Source organism: Tarenaya hassleriana, unplaced genomic scaffold (assembly GCF_000463585.1).
Source record: "Tarenaya hassleriana unplaced genomic scaffold, ASM46358v1 Cleome20, whole genome shotgun sequence".
Lineage (NCBI taxonomy): Eukaryota > Viridiplantae > Streptophyta > Magnoliopsida > Brassicales > Cleomaceae > Tarenaya > Tarenaya hassleriana.
Window position 1 is genome coordinate 1,003,475 of NW_010965373.1, and position 24,554 is coordinate 1,028,028.

Sequence of the window (24,554 nt, forward strand, 5' to 3'; positions counted from 1 at the left end):
CCCCCCCCCCCCGCCCCTCGACGTTAGCGTTTCCTTCTGCTACAAGAAACCTAATTCTCTGACCAGTTCCTTAGCCATTAATAACACCCTCAAGAAGGCCTTGGCCGAGGTTCTTGTCACTTACTACGCCTTTGCCGGAGAAGTGGTGACCAATTCCACCGGAGAACCCGAGCTCCTCTGCAACAACCGTGGAGTCGATTTCGTCGACGGCTTTGCTGACGTGGCACTCCGGGAGCTCAACCTGTACGATCCTGACGAGAGTATCGCTAAGTTTGTTCCCAAAAACAAGCATGGGGTCATATCCATTCAGGTAAAATACGATAACAATACAAAAAAAAAAAACTTTTTATACTTTTGCTGAAACCCATTTCTGTTTGATGTGTTGTTGTCTGAAAGGTGACCGAACTGAAATGTGGGAGCATAGTGGTCGGAAGCACGTTCGATCATCGGATCGCAGATGCGTACTCGGCAAACATGTTTTTCGTCTCATGGGCTCAGATGTCTCGATCTGAACCAATCTCTCTGGTCCCATCTTTTCGAAGATCTCTCCTAAACCCTAGAAGGCCATTACTGATCGACTCATCTATAGACCTAATGTACATGCCTGTCTCATCCTTGCCTCCTCCACAAGAAACTTGCGGCCAAGATGTTCTCACGAGCCGTATTTATTACATCAAATCCGATGTTATGAACCAGCTCCAGGCTCTGGCCAGTTCGAACGGTTTCCGTTGTACGAAACTCGAATCCTTCAGCGCTCTCCTGTGGAAACTCGTGGCGAAACACGCAAGAAAATATCCCAGAAAGATCACTTCGAAACTCGGCATAGTCGTTGACGGGAGGAGGAGACTTGCGGATCAAGAAACCGACAAGAAGGAATCGAACATGAAAACGTACTTCGGGAATGTTCTGTCCATCCCATTTGGCGGGCGGAGGGTCGATGACTTGATGGAGAAGTCACTGTCTTGGGTGGCCAGTGAGATTCACGAGTTCTTGAACGGGGCGATAACCAAAGACCACTTCTTGAATCTGATCGATTGGGTCGAGACCCAACGGCCAAAACCGGCGGTCTCTAGGATTTACAGCACCGGTTCGGACGACGGACCGGCGGTCGTGGTTTCCTCGGGGACCGGTTTTCCGGTCAACAAGGTGGATTTCGGGTGGGGCCCACCGGTTTTTGGGTCGTACCATTTCCCGTGGGGAGGAAGCGCCGGCTACGTCATGCCGATGCCGAGCGCCGCCGGGAACGGAGACTGGGTGGTTTACTTGCACCTCACGCAAGGGCAGTTGAAGTTCATTGAAGAAGAGGCTTCCCATGTGTTTAAGCCCCTTAACAGTGATTATCTCAAGATTTAAGCGTTTTCTGTGTCTAATTATATATATCATTATGGATCCTTGCTGTTATTGGCTTTGCGATGTATCTCTCGAGAGGCTGTGTGTATATATGTGTGTACTGTATGTATGTGCCTCTTTCGTGTATTTGTATTTGAATTATTGTATATATATAGATGCGATCATGTAATTATCTATTATTATTCGATGGCATGTTATAGAGATATCTATGTCGTCCATTCACTCAATTCAAATAATGATCATACATATATACATATACATATATATATATATATATATATATATTAGTGGTTCTTAAATATCATTGCATTCAACCCAAAAACAAATTTATTCAACCAAAAAATATATATCATTGCATGCAATTCATCGACAATTTCCAAAGACTGAATCCACAAAACAATTATGCAAGATTAATTCAGGTTCTGTTCCGGAAAAGGAATGTATAAATAAAATCAAATGATTTTTAGGGAAATTGTTAGCCACTATCAAAATATTTAGTGAATATGAGTGTTCACCAGTACACTTGAGAGGAAATAAATAAATAATAGATGAATATTACTACAACTAAAAGGACAGTTAGTATGCCAAAACATGGAATTTGTGTTACATTAGAATGTTAGTTGGTCGTCTCTTACAGTAATTAAATTAAAATACAAAAATCATATAAAATCAGTTATCGCTTCATTCAATTCGCTTTATAGAATTAGTGATAATGACTCGATAAAAGAAGATTGCCGAATATTAGGGCATGTACGGAAGTGGTCGAATCCTTGCCTTTCATCGTATTTAAATCGTAAAAAGTAATTTTAGTCGACAGGTCAGATATTTGTGGACTTTAAGATTTGATGCAAGGCTGGCTTTTATTGGGTCATATTTCAAATCATATTTCGATTAAAAAAATGATTACAAATTCTGAGTTAATATCTTGCAAGATAAAAAAAAAAAGTAACAATTGTTATTTTATTTTTATCGAATTTAAAATCTTAATCCGTAAATTTAGGTCTCTAATGTTCATTCAATTTTTATCAAATTTAAAATTCGTTATACAAAAAGTTAATTTCATTTTAGTAAATTTAGGTCTGGTTTCGTCAACACTACCAAAATCCTAATCAGTAATGTCCTTATAAAAGTTTAATAATACATGTTGGTAGTTCATCTTCCAAGTAAGATTAATTAACGAAAATAATTAATCCCGGTTTAATCATTAATCACAGGACACTCCACCCAACTCTACCAATACAATTAAATAATTTTTGCTTAAGGAAAATTAAGATAATATGCCACGTGGACGAATCTATGTAATAAAGTGGTACATCTGATTTCATGTCGTTGAGGGAGATGAGAATATAATGTAATTGGTTCTTAGAGTCAACAATACATTGCCTCCCTAACTAACAACTCTGTCCTTTATAAGGTTTATATATAAAATACCAATAACTATTACCATATATAATTTTCATAAATTAATATTTCAAGGTAAGAAACTGAATTTTCGGTATGGGTTTGTAAAATTTTGAAAGCTATTACTTGAAGAAAAAAAATTGAAAATTTTGACAAGGCGAATGGATTTAGTCCTTATGCAAGAACATGAAGATAACAAATCGGGTATACACACACACATACACACTATATCTTATGCGTATTATTCATTTTTTTTAATGTTATATAGTGTAGTCAAATGGTTAACAAATACATTTTGTGGTTAGGAAAAGCTAATAATAAACATTTTGTTAGGTGCACTAACATTAAAATACTATATATGAAGAATTACTATGCTGTTGTAGTAATTGGGGGGTTGGCAAAGATTGAGGAGTAAAGATGCACATTTTTAATTTTTGATTTTTGACAGTAATGATGCACATTTCACTTTCGAGTTCACTTTATTTTATTAAAATAAAAATATTTTAAAAATTTTATTTTATTAGATTATTTTTATATTAGATTAGTACTTAACAAATTTGATTATTAAATTTGGTTTAAACCAAATTTGATTATTTATTTTGGTCAATAATTAAACCTCGATGGGTTAAACTTAATTTGACTCAAAAGAGTGAAATATACAAATTAACATTCATCAATGATGGAGTGATAATTAATGCATGTGCATGATATTATAGTTGAATATGGGGTGGATGTCAAATTCTAACCACGTTGACCAGCTCTTTAACCCTACCTCTATAATCAAATACGCGTATCTAAATCATCCAAAAGAATAATACTTTTAAACAAAATTACCATATTCCATCACATAGATTTTAAAACACCCGAGATTGGGTTTGGGGGCTCAACTGGATAGGAATGAAGCAAAACTTTTTCTCAATTCGGGTTCGAATTCTCACTTGGAAAGAGATATTCACATAAATTTTTTCGATGGTTTGGGAAATATAGTGAGAAAAAGCGGAATTATAAAAAAAAATTAAAGTGAAAAAAAAACCAATCTCGTCCTTTGTTTTTTTTTTAAAGACGAACACATCCAAGCTTTTAGAGGGAAATAAAAAGAATCCAAATTAAGCAAAAGCCGATGATGTTTCAATTGATAAAATTACTCAATTGTTTCACGATTGTGTTTTGTTATTTTAATTATTATCTTTTTTTTCGTTAACTTTTGTTTTTTTACCTGATTTTTTATTTTATTTTATTTTTCTCTATCTGTAAAGACGTATAACTCTTATCAACTAAAGAAAGTTATTTAGACATAAACTGCATCTGTCAGATGAACAAGAACAAACGCACGTATATCTCTTAATTAATAATTATCATAATATGTGTTTTTAAATTAAAGGAGGAATTTTAAGAGAAAGGTTTAATTCTGATAAATTATAATTTTAGGGTTCTATTTTGTTTTGTCCCGAAAATCTAAAACTTTATTTTACTCATTTAAAACATCCGGACTTTCCCACCAATTAATTCGGGCAGTTTGTTTTCGATGGACTTGGGCCAAGCGATGAAAGAATCTGGGCCCATAAATGAAAAGCCCAAAGGGACAATCTTCCGCAATCCAATTTGATGAATTTACTGAAATGCAAACCGTCGTTATGTTTATTTAATTAAATTGTGGGAAACATTATAACATAAAATGCATCACTTAAATTTTTTTTCATCTCTCTCTCTCTCTCTCTCTCTCTCTCTCTCTCTCTCTCTCTCTCTCTCTTAAATGGCGAATGAAACAAGCCTGCGATACTGAGAAAGAGCCCACAAGGGGAAGGTGTTTCTGTAGGCGGCATAATGCATCATGCAGCTCCTCATGACTGCTCCCGTGATCTCCTTCAAAAACATACGTAATTCACCCAAACACTGATCCATATCATTTTCTATTACGAATCGGGTTTACATATTATTTACTTTCTATATTATTACCCTTTTTTGCTTCCTGATTATAGTAACAGAAACGATCCAAACGGCTTGGAACGTAAATCTCGTGCAACAATCTTGGAGATTGTAACTTTAAAACACTAAGCAATTTCCAGTTCTCAGAGATACCTGTTGAGGAAAATCGCCGTTTTCCAGTTGGGAGTTGATGATCAGCTTCACGGCAGGGTGGAGAGGGGTTGGATCTCTCTCGGCCTAATCGCATAACGTAATAGCAGATTAAACAAGGCCCCTTGCAAGCTTAACTCAACACTTACTACATACATACATATATATGAATGTATATGTATGAATGTATGCCCGTATTTATATATGTATAGTCCACAAGAAAAGATCAGAAAACCTGTCCAGCGTGAAGTAGACCCATCACAGCCCACGCGGTCTGGACCAGGTTTGATCTTTCCCCCTCAGTCGGTATGTATCTCTGCACACCAAAATAATATATTGTTCAGGCTGATATAAAAGGTAAAACCAATTGTTTCCACAGCTTTAGATAGATTAACATATATATACCTTTTTAGGACAAGACAGATAGCTTTCTCCCCAACCTCCGTTGTCTTTCTGGGTTTCGAGGAGGAAACGAACACCTTTCCGCATAGCCAGGCAGTTTCCGTAAGTCTTACCGGCCTCTGCTAGACCTGCAAGAGCAAACCATGTGCCATATGTGAAGCAAACGCCCCAGCTTCCGTACCTGCCATTTGAAAGATTAAGTCTTGTTGTTTTTTATTGAATCTTTGTGAATAATCCAAAAACCCCATCTGAACTAATAAGGTACCATGAACCATCAGGCATTTGCACGTTTTCTATGTATTCCACAGCTTTCTCGAGGAAATTATTTATCTCTTCTGCCCTGTGGTCTGGGTATAGTTGCCTGAAGAGAACCAATGCCTGGATAGCTGAAGAAGTACATTCGCAGTATTGATACTCTATCAAATTGTTGACAAAGAATTCCGAGGGATTGAACAACTGAAACGCAAACAGAAGAAGTTAAATCTCATTTCCTACTTTTAACAAAAAAAAAAAATATCATTTCCTTCATGGTAAAACATCTCTGTGGTAGAACAGTTCTTACTTCCAACCATCCGTATGCTCTGGCAGGCTCCCATGGAGTCACACCTCCATTTTCGCTCTATAAAATTTCCTCAGATAGAAAATGAGCAGATGAAAACTAACTTATCACAACATGACTTAGTCCTATGTAGGAGGATAGTGCTCACCTGTAAAGACAGTATGATATTAACAGCATCATAGAGTGGCCCGGGATTCAGTTTTGGGCCCACAACATCCGGTGGCATCATCGACAGCAACAGGCAACACTGACGAGGCAAGAAGGATACATTAATTAGGTCATAATCCTTATAGAGAGTGAATATTGCTCTTTTCGAATGACTTGAGGACCTTTAAGCCCTCGGCTGTGCAGTCCGAAACTTGCCACCCATGATCTCTCTCTGAGAAAGTCCATGCCCCTCGAGAAATATGACGATACATGCTCTTGAAGTCACCAGAAGGATTCTCTGCTACCTTTGGATTCCAATTTGATTATAAATATTCAATTGTACAGTTAAACTTTTTTAAGTTGCCAGAATATACTGCAGGGGAAATCAAACCTGAGATTTCTTCAGGAAGTCGTGTCCTCTCCTTAGTACATTGGATATCTCATCGGAGAGATTACTTGCAAGTAAAGCTTGGATCGCAAGCCCTGTATCCCAGAGCTGACTCGCAAGTCCCTGAGTGAATAAATCCATATCACTCAAGATATTTTCTATTTCTTATCAGTCCTCAGCTTGTATACATAAAATTTGGATTTTCCATCTCCATTAATACCTGCATTTTCATTCCATCTTCTGCAACCCACAAGTAATCGGGGATTCTGGCAAGGTGTTTCTTGAAATAATCTCCATGCGGGTCTTCAACCCAACAAGCCAGCATGCACAGAGCCTAAATAAAGAAAAACGAGACGGTAGCCTGTGTTTCAGAAATTCAGAGATACATCCCAAGTGCTCTCTTTTATTCCTGCCCATGATTAATGTCTACTCTTACCTTTTCAACAGATCCAATGGTGATATAACGACTATTTTCGTCTTCATAATGTATGTGTTTCATTGCCACCTTAAGAGCCTTTTCCCTAAGAAGCTTGTTAAATGGCCAACGTGTAAGGAAAGGCTCCACGATGACGTAAAGACAGTCCCATATCAAATCTTGAATTAAAGGATGCAGATAGTACAAATCTTCCTACAAAATGAGAAAGCCAAATTTTTGTCCAAATTTAACTTCCAGAAGAGAATTTTGAAGAAAAAAGAAAGGACCAAGCATACCTTTGCACATAGATGACGAACTTTATTCCAGTTGATTGTTTCATAAGGATGTAAGTACATTTCCTTGCGTAGTTTCAGAATTAGAGGTGTTATTGGAGCCACAAATCTCTTCCCATAAAGATATGACAAAGGCATGTAAACCATCCGACTGTAGCACATCATGTTAGCTGCACTTCCATTTAAACGAATATTACACACAAAAACAGCTTTAAATGCATATTCAAGAGATCAATCACTAATTTTCAAGAAAACAACAGATAAATAGAAAGGAAAAAAAAAGCACATTCCCTGTAGGTTATCATTGGTTCCTTTTAAGTTTCTTGAACATAAACCAGAAGAAAACTCTGGGACCATGAGTTGATTTGCAGACACGGTTCTAATAACCTATTTCCCAATTCAGTTTGCAGCAAAAAGTAAGAAATTCAGGATGTTGGTAAAACAAACCAGGATGTATCGGAAGAAAGGAAGGTAGGATCCAGAACTCAGGGGGCATCGGATTGCTTCCAGACCAATCAAAAACACCAAGTATCTACAAACAATCAATGAAAATCAATACATCCTTAAAGTTGTTCTTGGGTCAGAAAATGAACTGAACTTTTACCGCAAGCCAAGCTTTTCCCCAAGAAGGTATATATGTTACACCACCATGGTCAAGAATCCATTGCCGGGCCCGTGTGCATGCATTTTCTCGTCCTCCATCAGGGCCTTCTCCAAGTATGCGCATACATATGTAATTCAGGGTGGTGCAGAACATTGTGCTGTGACCTTCTATGTGTAAACCCCACCCACCATCTTCGTTCTGGAAAGGAGAAAACATATGTTTTTACCATTTCCCGACATTAAAAGGGAAACCATGGCTTAAGATCGATGATGTATATCAGTGTTAAGACGTATGTATTGCACCTGGTGACAGTATATGTACCAAAGGGCTTGCTTACGATGCTCTGCAGAAAAAATCTCATCAAGAACTCCTGTGATGTACAGACAGAACACCTAACACAAAATCAGAAAGAATAGTAATGAGACAAGACAAAAGTGACCGAGTATCATTCTTCGTTCATATTCTAAAACAAAAAACTTGTAAATTTGAATCTTCATTTTCCTGAAATCACTTGACTATGCACCATGATCAGCCTGAAATTCATGGTTTCGACCACGGAGTAGCTGTGATTCCCACTTATTCTACTGAGATTCTCCTTCACATAGCAATGGAGAAGAGCAATGCAACATTGACAACAACTACACCCCCAGAATTACTTCTTTATCATTACCTTCCACGTATTCCAATCATAACAATTAACAACACTAAATCACTATAAAAAAAATATATAAAACAACACTAAATCAAAATGATTTCCGATTCGAAATCATAGTTCCTTTTCTTCTACACAATAGAAACCCTAATCCTATTCATGGTACAGAATTCACACAGATCTGAGATTGGAAGCAGAAATCAAAGTACCAACGGCGGAAGGGGGAACAAGGGGCCGGCGTTTTCGGCCGGCCAATGACCATCGTCGGCCTGCAACGCCGAGAAGAAACGAATACCTCTCCGTAACGCATTCGTTAGGGTTTCGGGCGGTATATCATCGTTGTCTTCAACCTTCACCGGCGGTATCAGTTGCTCGAACTCCTCCAGAAACTGTACAAACCACGACTTCTTTTTTAGGAAGCCCGATCATGAGCACAAATACAATAAATATCTATTTATATTATAAAAATATATACAAAACACCTATAAATTATTATCCCATTCATATTTAAAAAATTCAAATATACTTATAATATCAATTTATTATTATATAAGTAGTTTAAATTAAAATAGATAATTTAATAAATATATAGTTTTACATTATATTTTATAAAAAATGTTCGAAGTTGGAAATAATTAATTTTCATTAAATATTTGTAAAAATTATTTTTAACATTTGTTTTCTAAAAATATAATTAGGAAGAACAGTTTGGTTATGATTTGCGAATTCTATTGTGTATGTAAAATAAATCGAATAATATCAAATTTAAAATAAAATTTAATAGTATACTATGATAGTTTTAATTTAATTTAACATTAAAATTATGTTAAAATCTCTTTACAAACCTAAATTAAAAAATATCATAATATAATCTATATCTAATGGTGGATAAGGATATCCAAAATAATTTAGATATTCGTATATCTATCCAATATGTAAACATATTCAATTTTAATTTTGTTATCCATATTCTTAACTAATCTAAAATATAATAAAACTATAAAATAAATACAGACGCATATAAAATATATAATCTATCAAATAATAATGATATTCAAAGTTCGAAATTCATAATATAAATATCATAAATCAACTCAAATAGAAATATAATAATAATCTACCACATTCAATAATATTCAAAGTTCAAAATTCTCAAAATTCAAAAGATTATACATGATAAACATTTATATTCGAAAGATTAAAAATCATAAATTTCAATATATAGAAAACATATCTTCAATTTTTATAAAAAAATTATAAAAGTTAATCATTTTAAATCTCTATACCAAATTATATATTTATTTAATACTATTATTGAAAAATATTGATCGAAGCGAATACGACGGATAATTCAATTTTGATATCCTTATCCAACATTTTAAAACAAATATCCGCATGTGAATTGTAAACTCTAGATAAGTTGTGTATTTTTTATTAATAGACAGATTTGAAAAAAAAATAGATTACAAAATTTAAAATACAACAAACATAACAAATATATCATACTAATTTGACGCAGTGTGCATATATATATATATATATATGTGTGTGTGTGTGTGTATGGCTTCAAATTGAACAAAACCCATGGAATAAAACGGGCATGAGACCAAATTTTCATAAATACATGCATATACTTGTATATATATATATATCATTAGAAGGATAAACTTACTTGCATATATCCGACATAAGAGATCACTGCTTGCTTTAACCCGATACCGGTTCTCATAGAAACTCCGGCGAGTTTCCTCGACGGCAGCACGTTCCTCCGGTGTACCGGCGTCGGGATCGAACTCCCAAGTTTGCCGTCCGACAAAGTCGTTCGTACTGTACAAGTAAGGGTCCTCTTTACTGTTTCCCTCTCCGATCTTCAACCTCCACATCCTTATCGTGTTTGATAAAAATCTACACAACATAACAGTGGAAAAATTAGGGAATGAAAAATCATGAATTCGTTCTAAAATACAGTGAATAAACCTAATGTGTAACTTTATCCATAAACTCAATATATATATCAGGAAGCAACGCTTATATACAGTGTTGGAAGAAATGGACACAAGGCTTGAGAGGCTTGAGAGGGAGGGAGGGTGGAGAGCCTATTGGGTTTCTATCCAAAATACCCTTCTATCGTTAAAACTACTTTTACACATAATCTTTTTCAAATGTGTGCGAAATAATACTATAGTCACATGTTGATCACATTGGTGATAACGTTAAATTTATGGTGATTTAGTCGATTAGTGTTAAATTGCATCCTTTCATAGTTTTTGCTTACTTACGTGCAAAACTAAAACATTTTTTTTTATAATAGTATATAGCGATTTGATATACGATAGGTGAAATACTAATCTTCATGAAGAGGAAAAGGGTCTTATCACACACATATATATGAATATAACTCTGAATATATATAGGAATATTTAGGCTAAAGTCTTAGAAATATAAAAATTTGACTACAAAAAATATAACCTAATTTAATATGTAAATTATCAAATAAAAAATTTATTCAAAATAAAACTCATAATCAAGAAAAAATATTCTTTTTCTCTGCATAATATTTCTATTTCTATTTATATTAATATAATAATATTGATTATAATTATTTAAAATCATGGTATATTGGTCGATTTATTTCTATAATGTTTACTAAACTATTATATATTTGCACCCTTTTTTTTAAAAAGTTTTCAACTAAGTAATAAAAGAAAATCTTCGATTCTAGCCTTTCATGTACCCATAGCTTCTTCTTCCTCTTTTTTTTTTAAAAAAAAATTTATAATTTTCGCCATTGGAAATGTTCACGGAAGAAATGTTTAACATTTATAACACCGTTTTGTGGCTTAGTTAAGCATTAATTTTGTGTTTGACATTTCTACAAAATATGAAAAGCGTGCGTGTGTGTATATATATGGCTATTAGGCCATTACTAATTTAGCATCTACCCTTCGCACGTGTAATGTTAATTATGTGTAATAAAAATAGAGATAATTAGGACAATTTACGTGGCAAAGATATAGCTTGCAATTACGTCTCACAAAGGCCTTTTATATACATATGTATATATATATATATATCATTAAATTATTCTAAAATTTTCGAAAATGTGATTTACCCATTATTTTGGGCCGGGCCTTGTATTAGATATTGAGCCTCAGCAATCTAATTGATAGATGGGTTTCTCTTGCCTATGATTAAGGTCTTGAATGGTAGGATTTTTTGGAGTTTTTAGAATCCAAAAACCAAAAAAAATAAAAAAAAAACAACATTCAAGTTTTTACAAAATTACTTTTTCTAAAAATTTGGAAAGCCATTTTAGTGAAAAAATCAATGAAAAACCAAAAGCTAATTTTTTTGAGTTTTCAAATATTATAAAATCTAAAAACCAAAAACCAAAAACTAAAAACCAAAATCCAAAAACTAAAACCAAAAACTCAAAATAAAAGTCATCTCCATTTAAAGCCTAAATATTCGAGCATGCGTGTTTTCATTCGCCAATCAGAAATTGAATTTAAGAAGAAAAAAAACAGAAAGAATTTTATCATTATATATATATATATATATAATTATTTTTACAATATAATACATATAACGATTTTATATAGATAAATGCGTTTCTAACTTCAATACTATTTTTAATTTTTTTTTGTCAACATTAATCTTAGCTATATATATAAGGGATGTGTGACAGATTTTCGATTTTTTTTTAAAATTAATGACCGACTTGTAAAATCATATTTCCTCAGGGACTTGCTTATAATTTTCGATTCCTTTGGCGGTTTCACAGTCTTTTAACCTTTTTTTTTTCCACTGTATTCTTCTGAGAAATCAAAAGTTTCCATCTTTTTTCATTGTTTAGAAGTTTGTTCTACGATTGAAGTTCTTACTTCTGTGCCCATTTCATCCTTCTCCGAGTAAGAATCCTTTGCTGTTTATTTTTTTTCTCTCTGAATCATACTATATATGTGTATGTATATCCTTGTGGATACATACAATTGTACGGACACGTCTGAGTTTGATCGATGTTCCGACCAGTTTGAGGGGCTGTATGTGTAATCTCTTCGTGACCCAGAATCTGTTTTTTTCGAGAAACCACAGTTTGAGATACGAATCCGTTCTGAAAACGGACACTGATATATTTCAAGGATTTTTTTTTTTTGGGTTTCGATTCTGTGGATCGTTTCTTTCTGTTCTCTCTTTGGAACTTATCTGAAGATGTAAGATCTTTTTTGGACAGGTCTCCATAAGTGCTTAAAGGGTGAGAGAGAGAGAGAGAGAGAGAGAGAGAGAGAGAGAGAGAGAGAGAGAGAGGGGGGGGGAGAGAGAGAGAGAGAGAGAGAGAGAGAGAGAGATGGGAGGAGTTGTAGGCAAAGCAGCAAATGATGTGGGAGTTTTCATCGGAAATGCATTTGCAGCGCCGTTCAAAGCCATTCTCGGAAGATCCTGCGAGTAACATTTACTTACGCCTTCTTCTCTCTTTCATTTTCCGGGTATCCGAAAACTTCAGCTGCCCTTACGAATACCCGAGACTTTCGGATTCAAATCCAGATAACACCCAACCTCGAGTTTGTTCGATATGAAGGATTAAGAATGATATTTGTTTTTGGGGTTTGGGGGTGGCAGGAATGTATGTACAGGACCATGGGATCTTGAATGTTTCATCGAACATTTCTGCATTCCAGATCTCGCCAAGCTCCTTATGATCTCTGCCCTCTCCTTCCTTAGTAAATCATCTTTCTTCTTCCTCCTCTGCTTCTTCTATCTACTTGTTGGCATCCTTCTGATTTTGTTCTCTCTTTTTTTTTTTTCTTTTCTTGCAGTTTTGATGTTCTTCTACCTATTGTTGAAGCTCGGAATCTGCCAATGCGCCGTTAAGAGCCTCTGCAAGATGTCTTGCGCCGCTTGCGAGGCTTACTGTTGCACCATTGGAGACATTGTCTGTTTCTTATGCCGCAAGTTACGGAACACGAAACGGGTTTACCGCAGGAGGAGGCGTTGGCACGACATCGAAGCCATGACCTACAGCTCGAGCGAAGAACTCGGGTTATCTGACAGTTACAGTCCCAGAAACATCAGTAGGAAGCGACGGAGAAGAAGAAGAAGAGGAGGAGGAGAAAGCGGAAAGACAGGGATGGAGAGCGGCCGCTCTTACCACAACCGAAGCAGCAGTAGCCGGCATCGCATAAAACTGAGCAGAGAAGTTTCGGTTCGTATCGGCGGGAAGTCCAGAAGAGGAAGAAGAAGCAGAAGAAGAAAGCTTGAATTAGAGAGAAGGAATAGCCGTGGGAGGAGGAAGGTCAAGGCCCTCAAGAAAAGGAGGGTCCAAATGAGCAAAATCTAACATATAGCTTCAAGACTAGGGTAGTAATTTCGGGTTTCGATTTGGATTCAGATTCAATTATTTCAATTTTAGAAAAAAGATTCACCGCGTAGTCATCCTCCCGTTGGTAAATAGATACCCGACTTTCGAATTCAGTAGCCAAGAGCTACATAAGGTAAGCCTAATCAAGAAGGGGGCAATTCAATTATACAGGCACTTGATCAATAAAAGGGAAGCAATGCATTCATTCATCTCTTACACCAAATAGGAGGACATTAAGTTCCAACTAATCTTCATATGGTTAGGCATAGACGCAACGAAACGAAGGAGGTCAGGTTTAGAGTTGATACCCGAGGGCAACGTCTCAGATCCTTGTCGGTTCCAAACGTGTAGAAACTTGTCGATGTTCGGGATCACCATTTCCCGACAATGGAGATGTAACAACGGGACTTTGGACAACACGCTTCCTTTCTGGACATCGAGACCCGAAGGTCTCCGCATTTTGTATGGTTTTCCGCTGGTTGGTTCGATGTCGACTCGAGGCATCTGTTTCCATCTTTTGTGCACGAACCAACCGTATTTGTAATCCCCTACGATTGGAGTACCGAGAGCTTCTGCGCAATGTACCCGCAGCTATGGTAGAATGGCAAGGCGAAAACTCTCGGGTCAGGACGGGGAAAAGTATAACCGCAGTAGAATTAACAAAAAAAAAAGAGCTTTTTCCGAAAGGGGATTGGGGACAAAAATCATTGGCTGAGAATGTATAAGAGCAGTTTATATGTTGAGTAGTACCTGATGTTTTCTGCTAGTTATAGGACGAAGCTCGATCCATGAGCAGCCATTGATCATAGGTCCAAGAACTCTATACTCTGTCAATGCTTCGTGTGAAGCTTCCAGGCCTGAACACTGAGCCAATACGATTCTCTCGGTCTTTCCATCATCGAGAACCACCTGAACACGGTATCGTTTTGAACGTTTAACATCTTTTCTGGATACCCAAAATGCCGAAGATAGTCATAGAGATAGATACCTTCGACAAAGGAGCAGAGATAATGCCTTCCTTCTCCTTCGGGGAACCGATAACCAATGCCCAGTACTTCTGGTACATCGCTTCACATGCATCATTCCATTCCTAACATTGGTGGAACACACAAAATTACTCCAGGTCTCTCTCTTCACGTAACGAATATGCCAGATTCAGCAGAGAGTATATACTTTTTGTCTATGCATATTAGCCGCACAGGCCCAGTTACCTTGTAGGATGACTTTGAGCCCTTCAGATCGCTGAATAGCCAATGAAGCGTATCTATACTTTGTTGGGTTCGACCCATCACAATCAAGCCACTGCTTTCCCGATCCAGACGATGAACCTGATCGTAAATTCAAATAAGAACGACGGGAAAAAATGCGGTAAGAAAAAGATCCTCGAACTGAAAATATCTTCCTGGCAGCGACTTAAAAAACGTCACGAGAAGTTCCCCACCAATCATCACAAGACCAGAACTTACCAATTTAGGACCTTCGTCATTACCATACGACAGAGCCGCAGCTGCTAGGGCATCCATGCTGTTATGTACCGCAACGTGTCCCTGACCAAATAATTAATAGCTAGCACATAAGAAATTGCGTAGATGCAAAGATGTGATGACACACTTCCATGAAGTTGTTAGATCATACTGCTCCTTTGCTTTATGTTTCTTGTTTACACAACTTATGTGATTCATCCACTTATGGAACTAGTTTACTGGTAAAACTGCTGAATCTGGGGTTAAATAAATTCAATTGATCCAATGAGCAAAACAATGAAAGGGCGAAATTTACAGGATTAAAAAGATTTAACATGGGTGGCAAACACAATAACTTTTCTTACCTTGACGGGTAGCTTAGGCGGCTTATTAAGAACAATAATAGCAGAATCCTGCGAGACAAAAGAGAATTTCAAGAACGATAAGAAAAGGTAAAAAAATACAACTTATCGCTCGAGAAACTTCGTACAAGATTCCAATCCAAACATGCCTCACAAGCATACCTTGTACCTGACAAGCCTTTGAAGATATTTAATCTCGTCTGCATTTGGATACAATGTTCCGCTTGGTATGGTGTCATATCTTTTGTTAATTCTGGTTTCAGCCACCGAGACAGGTAACCAGATTCTGTCTCCTATGCGCATCACCTCGTTAAGCTTAATCTGCAGATAAGCTGTACAAATTGTAGCAATTCTTAAATCCACGCCTCAATATACAATGACAGTTACTGTAAGAAACAGACAACATACCAGAATGCTCAGATTTATGTTCAGGCATAATGTTCATTTATATTCAAGCAGGAAATAATAAGAACAGAATGCTCATATTTATGATTGAGACAACCGGGCAACAATACCATTCTCATGGGTCTTGATTGATCTTCTTCTTCCTGTCTCCAAGAATCTCTAAGACCTCGACTGGACTCCATCCGAACCTGCCATGAAAACCAATGAAAAGAAACCTTACAGAAAGCTTAACAAATTCAGAAAAAATCCAGCAAATTCCATGGCCTCTACAAAAGGAATGCGCAATGTCTATAATCAGTGATTGTTATTCACATCTTGGATTCAAATTCTATCACAAGATGAACACTATGATGGATCCTATGTGGACTATATGCTCAGAGAAAACTATTTGAACGAATCTAAACAGTCCAAGAAACGTCTGAAACTCGAAGCAAATTCGATCAAAACTATGAGAAAGAGATCTATGACACTCACAAGGCCCTTGTTGAAATGAGATTGAATAGCCTTATCATGAATCTCATCCAAATAGTACTTCAGCCAGCTGATGGCAGTCACGTAGCGCTCTCTTCCTCCGCCGTCGTCTCCGGCGTTTCTTCCGGGAAGAGGGAGACCGGGGAAAGGCGGCAATGACATCAGCTGACGTGGCAACGGACCTTCCTTCGGGGGTCCGAGGTGGGCAACGTTGTTCTTGACGCGTATAACCGCCGGCGGCGGCGGCGCGATCCTCGAGAACCACCGGCTCCCCGAAAACAGGTACACGTGGCGGAAGCCGGAGAAGTTAAACCTTTGCTTCGTCTTCCACATAGTTATCTCCTCCGGCGAGCCCTCGAAGCGCGACGGCCAAAGCTAAAAGTCAAACAAATAGTCAACTTTAATTTCAATGAATAAATCGGAAAATTCAAAATGGGCCTATTAGACCTAATGGGCTTACAGAATTTTTTAATTAAAAGATAAATGGTTTAAATCTGATTTTGAATGTTTCGAAATTTTATGTTTCAATTACCCGAATTTGTATCCATTTATTTAAATTCAAATATTCACTAATTTTAGAAAGAAGAGAGAAAAAAAAACATGAACAGAAATAAAACGCTCTTTGAAGCAGGTAACCAAAAGCCAAAGAATGATCCCTCGAGGGTTTCCAAATACATCATTGCACTTATTGAGCAAACAAGAAACAGACATATACGTTCACTTTTGCCTGTACCTTGTTATCAAGAAATAAAGAAATGGACTCATGAAAACCATATTACTACACGGGGGTAAAGTACAAAAGCCGAAATCATCTAAGATCTCAGTCCGAGAACACGACAATGGCTGCTCAAAACCCGGACAAACCTCTGTCTCAAGTGTCAGAGATTCATCCGGTATGTGAGTTCACGCTAGAACAACCCCTCGCACATATATATAGAACCGGATTGGAATGGTGGCTCCGAACTCTTCTTCAGGAACATCTTTTTAGATTTCGGAAACTGATTATCGAGTTTCATCTTCCAGCGCTCGGAAGCCGGCTGTCAGATCCTCGTGCAGTTTCTTGAATTTCGCCACAAGAGCTCCCTCACCCTCAGCTGGGTCTTCGAACTTCTGAGACCTGTGGATTCACGGACAAAACGGTATTAAACCCAAAGGCAGACACGACAAGATTGATTGACCCATTTTACCATGTGAAAGAGGAGCGATTTGTTCAGTTTTACTTACACTAAACGGTAGAAGAGATCCCCCAAACGATGCTTGATGAGACTGTAAGTAATCTTTTGACCGTCCATCCCAGCTGCTCTCTCAACCGCCTGCGCGAATGGGATCAGAAATAAATTGGAATTAGAAGCCGACCGACACTTGGTACTGAGGATGTAGAGGAAACAAACTATAATTTATACGATAATCAAACTAATCCTCAAAATTTATAGCTTACGATCCTTCGTACCTGATTAGCCAAGTTGTAGAAATGAATAATGTTACGCATCATCCATACAGATTTGTAGAATGGGCAGAATTTATCATATCTGTTACGTTTGCCCGGAAGCACAAACAGTAAGAGCCCAGTTTCTCGTAAAAAAGAAAAGAAGTAAAAGCTGATATACCATCATAGAAGAAAACAGAGCCATAGAAAGCTGAAATCTTACGGTGTAAACGCATTTTGGGCAAGGTAGTCTTCCCTCAATAGCTTAGCTGTTTCCAGGGTGATTTTGTCTCCTTCAGCCAGAGCATCCTTTCCTACAAGCTGCATCCAAAAACAGGCCATGGCTTCGGGTTCAAAGCAGTTTCTTTCAGGAAGTCTAGATCAGATCAGGATGATATCCTTCAATCCGTTGCACCGTGTACAAAGGGCAAAACACTACCATGGAGAACCTCCCAGGAGTTGATAAAGATACTAAAATAGGAGAACCATACCTGGACAATTTCATTGAGATCATCTTCCCGTTGCAACACCTCACGTGCTTTTGTCCTGATGTTGATGAAATCTGGATCAAACTTCTCGTAGAAAGACTCTAATGCCTGGAAAAACAAAAAACGTTTTACTTGCGCACAAAATTGAGATCAATAGACAAAGTATCAGCCAAAAAGGCAGTCTTGACAAATACTGAGAAGATCTGAACATACCGTGGAGTACTTTGAGTATGAAATTAGCCAATTAACGGATGGGAAATGCTTTCTCTGAGCAAGCTTTTTGTCCAAACCCCAGAAGACCTGCAGAGAAAAGCAAACAAAATAAATTGGTAAACATATCAAAGTAGAGGAAAAAACACATGACATGTCTGAGTCTACCACATCGAGAAACAAACACCATCTACCTCATCTTAAGCAACATGTCATAATACGTACAAAATGCCGACCAAAAACTCTATCTTTACCTGTACAATGCTAAGAGTTGCAGAAGTCACAGGATCAGAGAAGTCTCCACCAGGAGGAGAAACAGCACCAACAATTGTGACACTTCCACTACGTTCTGGTCCACCAAGACATTTCACTTTACCAGCACGCTCGTAAAATGATGCTAAACGAGCTGCAAGATATGCAGGGTATCCACTATCGGCAGGCATTTCAGCCTACAAAACAAAATGATTCAGATACAAATAGAACAGAAAGATGAGTATCCATGCAACAAAAAGGAATCAGAAATCATTACCAGACGTCCAGAAATTTCTCTCAAGGCTTCTGCCCAACGGGAAGTTGAGTCTGCCATCATACTAACATTGTAGCCCATATCTCTAAAATATTCAGCAATAGTAATTCCTGGAGTTCATATTATAATAAAGGTAAAACATGTCAGGGGGTTGTAAACAAAAAGTTCGATTGTAAACAAGAATTCAGAAATAAATGAAATCAACATTCTTCAACAGGATTCCTACAGTTACCTGTGTAAATTGAAGCTTCACGAGCAGCCACAGGCATGTTAGAGGTGTTGGCTACAAGTGTCGTACGTTTCATGACAGACTCCTCTCGGCCATCAGGTAATGTCATTGTCAATTGAGGGAAATCCATAAGCACCTAAAATGTAAAAGGCCATCAAAACAAAATTTCTACTATTTCGAAAGTTACAAGCACATTCAGACTGAGACAAGAATATACCTCAGCCATTTCATTTCCTCGCTCTCCACAACCAACATAGACAACAGCATCAGAATTAGAGTACTGCATAAAAGAAGAAATTAGCTCAGGCAAGTTCATAATGTCCCATTATCAAGCTAACAAGTCCAATATGCGGCTCACAAAGCCTACCTTTGAAAGTGCTTGACTGATAACAGTCTTTCCACAACCAAAAGCACCAGGAATGGCACAAGTCCCACCAAGAACAGAGGGGAAAAGGGCATCAAGGACACGCTGAAATCAGGAAAAGAGCTATCAGCAAAGCACACCCTCAATGAAAACAATTTCCATAAATGGGTATCACTGGAGTAATCACCTGCCCAGTAAGTAGAGGAGTATCAGCGGCAAGCTTTGATGCAACAGGCCTAGGTGTACGTACAGGCCAGGTCTGCAACAATTCAAAAACAAAACCAATATAATAAACGGTATGAAATTGCTTTACAATTTTGAGGTTAAGTGTAGGAAGTTTAATAATCCACAATAAAACCTGAAGCATAGTGAACTGCTTCTTTACACCCTGGAATTCAAGCTCAAGCACAGTATCCTGCAAAATGAAAAATAGAAGTCAAAATGCAGTCCAACAAGGATGAGCAAGCAACGGCTTACTCATGAGAACCCTGATCGCAACATGGCTATAAATTAACATTAAAAGGAATCTCTTCAAAAAAAAAAATACAACACTATAATTAAAAAAAAATCAGAGATACCGAACAGCTTTAAAACATGTTCATAGAAGCTGAATACAAACCTTAAGGGAATATTGACCAGCTGGAGCAATGTAAGTGATCTTGCCCATGGCATGAGGAGGAAGGGCGACATGGTGTTGCATCAAACTGTTCTCGAAAACGGTCTGCATTTCAAAGGTTCATTCTACTCTCAAAAAACCGATAACCAGCCAAAAAGACAGAGACATAAAAATGATTAATTTTTAAAGAACAAACAGAGAACGAAGCGGCCAATCAACTTACTGCATACAAGTCGCCACCAGTAATAGTGTCGCCCTCGCCTGCAATCAAGTTGAATTTAAGGACCATCAAGCTTCAAAAGTAGGACAGTATTATCATTTCCAATATAGCTACATACGCAGCAGGCAACAATACCCAGTTTAGTTGGCTGGAACTCCCAAAGGGCATCTTTGTCAAGAGCCGGAACAGACACACCACGAGGGATGTACACATCACCAGATCTCTTTGCAATAGTCTTCAAAGGCCTCTGCGAACACAAAATTAAAGACACCGAAAAAGAACAGTGTGAGGGCAGAGTCAGTCACTGATACTGCAAGTAACCAAACACAAAGCATGAAATTTCATATGTAATGTGAGATTTTAAGTTCTGACTGAACCTGAATTCCATCAAAGATATTTCCCAGAATTCCCGGTCCAAGCTCGACTGATAGAGGCTGCAAATTCAAACAGAATTAAAAGCTAGTTGCAAATAAATTCCCCTTTCGAGACACAAAAGACCAAGATGAAGATGTGACGTACCTTGTGTGTCCGAAGCACAGGATCATTAACCGTCAAGCCAGCTGTCTCCTCGTAAACTGACAACCAAGTTGCCCATAAATTATGAGATCATATATACACAAAAGGTCACATAAATTGTTCGATCTGATAGTTTATCCAATGGGTGACAGAATGCAAGCACCAATCAATATGAAGTCGACAATTAAGTAGATCATGTGCCAAAACATAAGAACGAGATGTAACCTTGGATTGTGGCAGAATCTCCCTCCAGCCGAATGATTTCACCGATCAAATTATCATGCCCCACACGCACAAGTTCGTACATAGCAGCACCAGCCATACCATCAGCAACAACAACAGGCCCTGAAACCTGCATCACAATACTTACGAGATTATCAGTCTGATCGCCTGACCAGTGATTCCAACGGGAAACTGTTCAATTCACCAACAAGTTTACGGATCAAAGTGTACAGATCAGAGGTTCACATAAAAGTTACTGAACCAAAAGGGCCAGCCTATTCAGCCCTTCAAAAGAACAGGCAAAATAAAATAGGGAGACCAAAGTCGCAGAATCCAATTCTCCCACCGATCTCACCCGATATCGCTATGAACGTCTATATTGATCCTCAGGGAACTTGTATAGACAGACAAATCATGAAAAAACCGAAAAATTAAACCAGATTGACGAACGGGATACCTTACGAACGTAACCATACTCGCTCTCCTTCTCGGAATCCTCGAAGGTGGTGAGCTTTCCTCCGTAAAACGCCGGCATTTTCTCGAACAATGACAACTCGAGATTCAGAAAATCAAATCCGATCAGGCGACGAAACAAAATTCAACTCCTGAAACACCGAGATCCGATCAACAACGGAAAAGAAATAAGAAATCGGCAAGAAACCCAGAAATTGATCAACAAAACAAACCCAAGATTTTGAAATCAAACAAATCGAAAAACTAGAAGAAGAACAGAGAGAGATCGTACCAAGCGAAGAACAAGAGAGTAAGTGGTCACAACACGAGAGCGGGTGCACGTAATGACAAGACCTGAAGGAGTTGATCTGATTGAAAAAATAAAAACAAACATAATCAAGTGCATGCAGGCACACGATAAATCCCGTGAATCCTACTGTTTAAACGCCACGTGGCCAATTATCATGGGCCTGTCAGTAGATACGACGAAGATGTTGTAAAGGGCCCAATTAAACGGCCCGCTGAGTCCGTGGTTATGGATCATTGGATTGAATTTCCCGTGACTGTGATTGGTCGGAATGGCAATAGTAAATAATTATATCCAAATTAAATTTGACAGACATTAAATAATATCCATTTTTTAAAACTAAAAAAATAAAATAAAATAGAAAAATTTATATTTTTACAAAAACCCCTGAATATCATCATATATATGGAAATACGATGTTCATTTTCAATAAATATTTACACAAACAGAATGAGATGCTGCTACAAAAAAAACAAACATCTTTCTTATTCCATTTCTCTCTTTGGCCATATTCAGTCTTCCCTCTTTGCTGATCTGAGGTGCATCCTGGCTTGTGTTCTTGAAATTTACAGATCTTGAAGAGCCCTGCAAAATTGTTAGATTTTGTTTCAGATGCCACTATGGGAAGAGATGATGAGATTCACGGATAGATGCCGGATCCATCCATACCAAAATCTCATACATATACACGGATTTGTTACCAACTTCCACATTACTTAATACACGAACTTTAAAATTTCGAGGAAAATACACAAACTTTTTCCGCAAAATTTCACAAGAACTCCCAAAAAGCTACATGTCAAATAAGAAACAGAGTCAAAATATCGTGTAGTTTTTTACAGTTCTTGTAAAGCAATTCATGATTTTAACTGGTAATCGGGAAAAGTTCGTGAGGAATTTAAAGTTTATGTATCCATGTAGGAGAGGGTAACAAAATTCGTGTATTTATATGAAATTTTACCTTTCAATAATGATCAGAAGGTAATATTAGGCCGTGACTTACCCAGACGCCATTGCAACAAGTCGTGTGATCTACCCTTCTTCTTCCTCGGACCGATATGCAGTATCTGAAGTCGCCTCTATCTCCAGTGGATGTGGCTGTACACCTGAAATCCAATGAAAAACAGTCAAACGAAGTTGTCTCGATAACAAAATTGATGGAAATACAGGAACTTTGTTCATTAGGAGACACCACCACAGGCCAATCTCTTAAGAGATTTCAGTATTTATCCATGAAGATGCAATCCCCATACTTGGAAGGTACAAGAAAACTAACACCACTGTCTGACTTTCAGGAGAGAAACCTTTTCAACCATAACCCTTAACTACAAAGATCATTAGCCCAGGTTCCGAAATCCGATTCTGTAACAGTTTTCAACATTAGCAAACAAAAGACAACGTTAGAACCAGTCACCAAAAGGAGAAAACCGTGTAGTGTTAACTGTCAACTAATTCTTCACATTTCTCTTCTGATGGCAAACCTTAGGGACACCAGACAGCTACAAACAAGCCTTCCCTTGAATATCAAGACAAGATTACAGTGAAATGTCAAAACTTGGATGATGGGTTGGTTTAAAACCGCTTCCCGGGTGCAGCTAAATACTGTAAAATACACATAGATCACGACCAAAGCTTCACAGATCGTTTGGGAACCTATTGCAGATCATTTTAGGTTAATACAATCTCGGGATTGATCAAGAAGCGGGAAATTTTCAGCAACTAACCATCAATCAGAACATCAAAACTGACTCCCAATAACATTCGTCGAAACCAAATCCTAGATTCTATAATCACCTTCGATGAAGTAATCAGAAGAGGGCCATCCCCGATCCGAAGTGGTGGAGAGAGATTCCTCGTCGGTCATCGGATTCGCTAGCTTCTCGACGAGCTGTGCGATTCCATGGGGCTGGGATCTCGGTGGCGGGACCCAATACGATGCGCCGGGAACAAATGGTAGCCAATCAGGTGCGGATCGGCGCACGATTATACGGTGGACTGCGTCCTCCAGCTTCTGGATGAGAGGATCGATCTGCGACTGCGACGCGGCGGTGTCGGTCTCGTGGAGATCGCCGCCGTGGTTGGAAGGGCGGTCGGAGGATTGAGATCGGACGGAGACGAATCGAGACGAAGGGACGAGAGAAGCTGCTGCTGCGACGAAGCGGCTTCTAGAGAGAGAAAGTGACAGCGAAAGAGAAGGAGCCATGTAGAGAGAGGTACGTCCTCTTCCTCCAATGGAAATTTTTACGTATAAAGCGCACTTTCCCTTCATTTGTCTTTTTTAAAATACTTTTGTCCTGAAAGTTTCTTTCTATAAAAATATTCCGATATTTCCAATAATTTTATAATATTTTGATAAAAGTTTAATCATATAAATTAAAACAATTACCCAGGGCACTAAATTGGACGCGGCTGACGTGGAAATGCTCACGCAGCCAGGCTTTGATTCTTGATGATTTTTAAATTATAAATTTATTTTTGTCTGGACCGTCGCCACTCGTCAGTATTAATTAATTATTCCAAACAAAGAATAAAGAATTTAGGTGAAAAGACTAACATAATACCGCGTAACTTTTTTCGTAGCCTGTGTATTTATACGAAATATTAAAGAACTTAAAATAAGTCAGAATTAT

General features: G+C 37.7%; 6 protein-coding genes across 10 annotated transcripts in view; 2 read left to right on the forward strand and 4 right to left on the reverse strand.

Annotated features, from left to right (window-relative positions):
- The window catches only part of LOC104813624 (omega-hydroxypalmitate O-feruloyl transferase-like), a 1,974-nt gene extending 406 nt beyond the window's left edge, over positions 1 to 1,568 (forward strand). The window contains exons 2-3 of the mRNA XM_010541294.1: positions 34 to 310; positions 397 to 1,568. Coding sequence (XP_010539596.1) covers positions 34 to 310; positions 397 to 1,353 — 1,234 coding nt within the window. The 3' untranslated portion in view covers positions 1,354 to 1,568. The remainder of the gene's footprint in view (positions 1 to 33; positions 311 to 396) is intronic.
- Positions 1,569 to 4,361: 2,793 nt separating this feature from the next.
- LOC104813625 (camelliol C synthase-like) lies at positions 4,362 to 10,370 on the reverse strand. Of its 4 annotated transcripts, none has more exons than XM_010541296.2 (18): positions 10,324 to 10,370; positions 9,960 to 10,192; positions 8,497 to 8,676; positions 7,938 to 8,027; positions 7,636 to 7,833; positions 7,479 to 7,563; positions 7,035 to 7,201; positions 6,760 to 6,951; positions 6,544 to 6,657; positions 6,327 to 6,446; positions 6,118 to 6,240; positions 5,937 to 6,035; positions 5,792 to 5,848; positions 5,495 to 5,685; positions 5,233 to 5,410; positions 5,063 to 5,143; positions 4,831 to 4,914; positions 4,362 to 4,644 (listed from the first exon to the last, which is right to left on the reverse strand). In XM_010541296.2, exons 2-18 carry the CDS (start codon positions 10,014 to 10,016, stop codon positions 4,501 to 4,503), a joined length of 2,160 nt encoding a protein of 719 aa, XP_010539598.1. In that variant the 5' UTR covers positions 10,017 to 10,192; positions 10,324 to 10,370; the 3' UTR covers positions 4,362 to 4,500. The 4 variants fall into 4 exon arrangements, with proteins under 4 accessions (XP_010539598.1, XP_010539599.1, XP_010539602.1 ...); XM_010541297.2 differs by having other exon boundaries at positions 4,362 to 4,614; positions 10,324 to 10,368; XM_010541300.2 differs by lacking the exon at positions 10,324 to 10,370 and having other exon boundaries at positions 4,362 to 4,614; positions 9,964 to 10,268.
- Positions 10,371 to 12,608: 2,238 nt separating this feature from the next.
- On the forward strand, positions 12,609 to 13,717 carry LOC104813627. Of its 2 annotated transcripts, XM_010541302.1 has the most exons (3): positions 12,609 to 12,733; positions 12,908 to 13,008; positions 13,105 to 13,717. In XM_010541302.1, exons 1-3 carry the CDS (start codon positions 12,636 to 12,638, stop codon positions 13,623 to 13,625), a joined length of 720 nt encoding a protein of 239 aa, XP_010539604.1. In that variant the 5' UTR covers positions 12,609 to 12,635; the 3' UTR covers positions 13,626 to 13,717. The 2 variants fall into 2 exon arrangements, with proteins under 2 accessions (XP_010539604.1, XP_010539603.1); XM_010541301.1 differs by having other exon boundaries at positions 12,908 to 13,717.
- Positions 13,718 to 13,827: 110 nt separating this feature from the next.
- LOC104813628 (RNA pseudouridine synthase 3, mitochondrial) lies at positions 13,828 to 16,714 on the reverse strand. The gene is made up of 9 exons (XM_010541304.1): positions 16,351 to 16,714; positions 15,987 to 16,064; positions 15,634 to 15,792; positions 15,475 to 15,522; positions 15,113 to 15,193; positions 14,858 to 14,974; positions 14,635 to 14,736; positions 14,397 to 14,555; positions 13,828 to 14,237 (listed from the first exon to the last, which is right to left on the reverse strand). The coding sequence occupies exons 1-9, from the start codon at positions 16,678 to 16,680 to the stop codon at positions 13,860 to 13,862; spliced, it is 1,452 nt and encodes a 483-aa protein (XP_010539606.1). The 5' UTR covers positions 16,681 to 16,714; the 3' UTR covers positions 13,828 to 13,859.
- Positions 16,715 to 16,979: 265 nt separating this feature from the next.
- Positions 16,980 to 22,002, reverse strand: LOC104813629 (V-type proton ATPase catalytic subunit A). Its single transcript, XM_010541305.1, has 21 exons — positions 21,910 to 22,002; positions 21,622 to 21,769; positions 21,168 to 21,294; positions 20,946 to 21,001; positions 20,804 to 20,860; positions 20,562 to 20,673; positions 20,430 to 20,467; positions 20,210 to 20,311; positions 19,949 to 20,005; positions 19,778 to 19,849; positions 19,594 to 19,695; positions 19,444 to 19,506; positions 19,230 to 19,362; positions 19,001 to 19,107; positions 18,726 to 18,920; positions 18,475 to 18,561; positions 18,265 to 18,369; positions 17,997 to 18,094; positions 17,798 to 17,876; positions 17,572 to 17,660; positions 16,980 to 17,464 (listed from the first exon to the last, which is right to left on the reverse strand). The coding sequence occupies exons 2-21, from the start codon at positions 21,697 to 21,699 to the stop codon at positions 17,350 to 17,352; spliced, it is 1,872 nt and encodes a 623-aa protein (XP_010539607.1). The 5' UTR covers positions 21,700 to 21,769; positions 21,910 to 22,002; the 3' UTR covers positions 16,980 to 17,349.
- A 289-nt stretch (positions 22,003 to 22,291) lies between these two features.
- LOC104813630 lies at positions 22,292 to 24,167 on the reverse strand. The gene is made up of 3 exons (XM_010541306.2): positions 23,719 to 24,167; positions 22,928 to 23,030; positions 22,292 to 22,509 (listed from the first exon to the last, which is right to left on the reverse strand). The coding sequence occupies exons 1-2, from the start codon at positions 24,125 to 24,127 to the stop codon at positions 22,957 to 22,959; spliced, it is 483 nt and encodes a 160-aa protein (XP_010539608.1). The 5' UTR covers positions 24,128 to 24,167; the 3' UTR covers positions 22,292 to 22,509; positions 22,928 to 22,956.
- Between the last annotated feature and the right edge of the window lie 387 nt (positions 24,168 to 24,554).

Coding starts and splice junctions, on each gene's coding strand:
- LOC104813625 (XM_010541300.2), bottom strand. CDS start 10,203: ATGTTGTGTAGATTTTTATCAAACACGATAAGGATGTGGAGGTTGAAG. Junction 7,202..7,478: donor CTTTCTTCCGATACATCCTG/GTTTGTTTTACC, acceptor ATGGAAGTGCAG/CTAACATGATGTGCTACAGT. Junction 5,686..5,791: donor GAGCATACGGATGGTTGGAA/GTAAGAACTGTT, acceptor TTTGCGTTTCAG/TTGTTCAATCCCTCGGAATT.
- LOC104813627 (XM_010541301.1), top strand. CDS start 12,636: ATGGGAGGAGTTGTAGGCAAAGCAGCAAATGATGTGGGAGTTTTCATC. Junction 12,734..12,907: donor ATTCTCGGAAGATCCTGCGA/GTAACATTTACT, acceptor TGGGGGTGGCAG/GAATGTATGTACAGGACCAT.
- LOC104813628 (XM_010541304.1), bottom strand. CDS start 16,680: ATGTGGAAGACGAAGCAAAGGTTTAACTTCTCCGGCTTCCGCCACGTG. Junction 16,065..16,350: donor CTCATTTCAACAAGGGCCTT/GTGAGTGTCATA, acceptor TTTTCATGGCAG/GTTCGGATGGAGTCCAGTCG. Junction 14,975..15,112: donor ATGACGAAGGTCCTAAATTG/GTAAGTTCTGGT, acceptor ATTTACGATCAG/GTTCATCGTCTGGATCGGGA.
- LOC104813629 (XM_010541305.1), bottom strand. CDS start 21,699: ATGCCGGCGTTTTACGGAGGAAAGCTCACCACCTTCGAGGATTCCGAG. Junction 20,861..20,945: donor CTGTGCTTCGGACACACAAG/GTACGTCACATC, acceptor TTGAATTTGCAG/CCTCTATCAGTCGAGCTTGG. Junction 18,562..18,725: donor CAACTCTTAGCATTGTACAG/GTAAAGATAGAG, acceptor TTTTCTCTGCAG/GTCTTCTGGGGTTTGGACAA.
- LOC104813630 (XM_010541306.2), bottom strand. CDS start 24,127: ATGGCTCCTTCTCTTTCGCTGTCACTTTCTCTCTCTAGAAGCCGCTTC. Junction 23,031..23,718: donor TTCTGATTACTTCATCGAAG/GTGATTATAGAA, acceptor ATTGGATTTCAG/GTGTACAGCCACATCCACTG.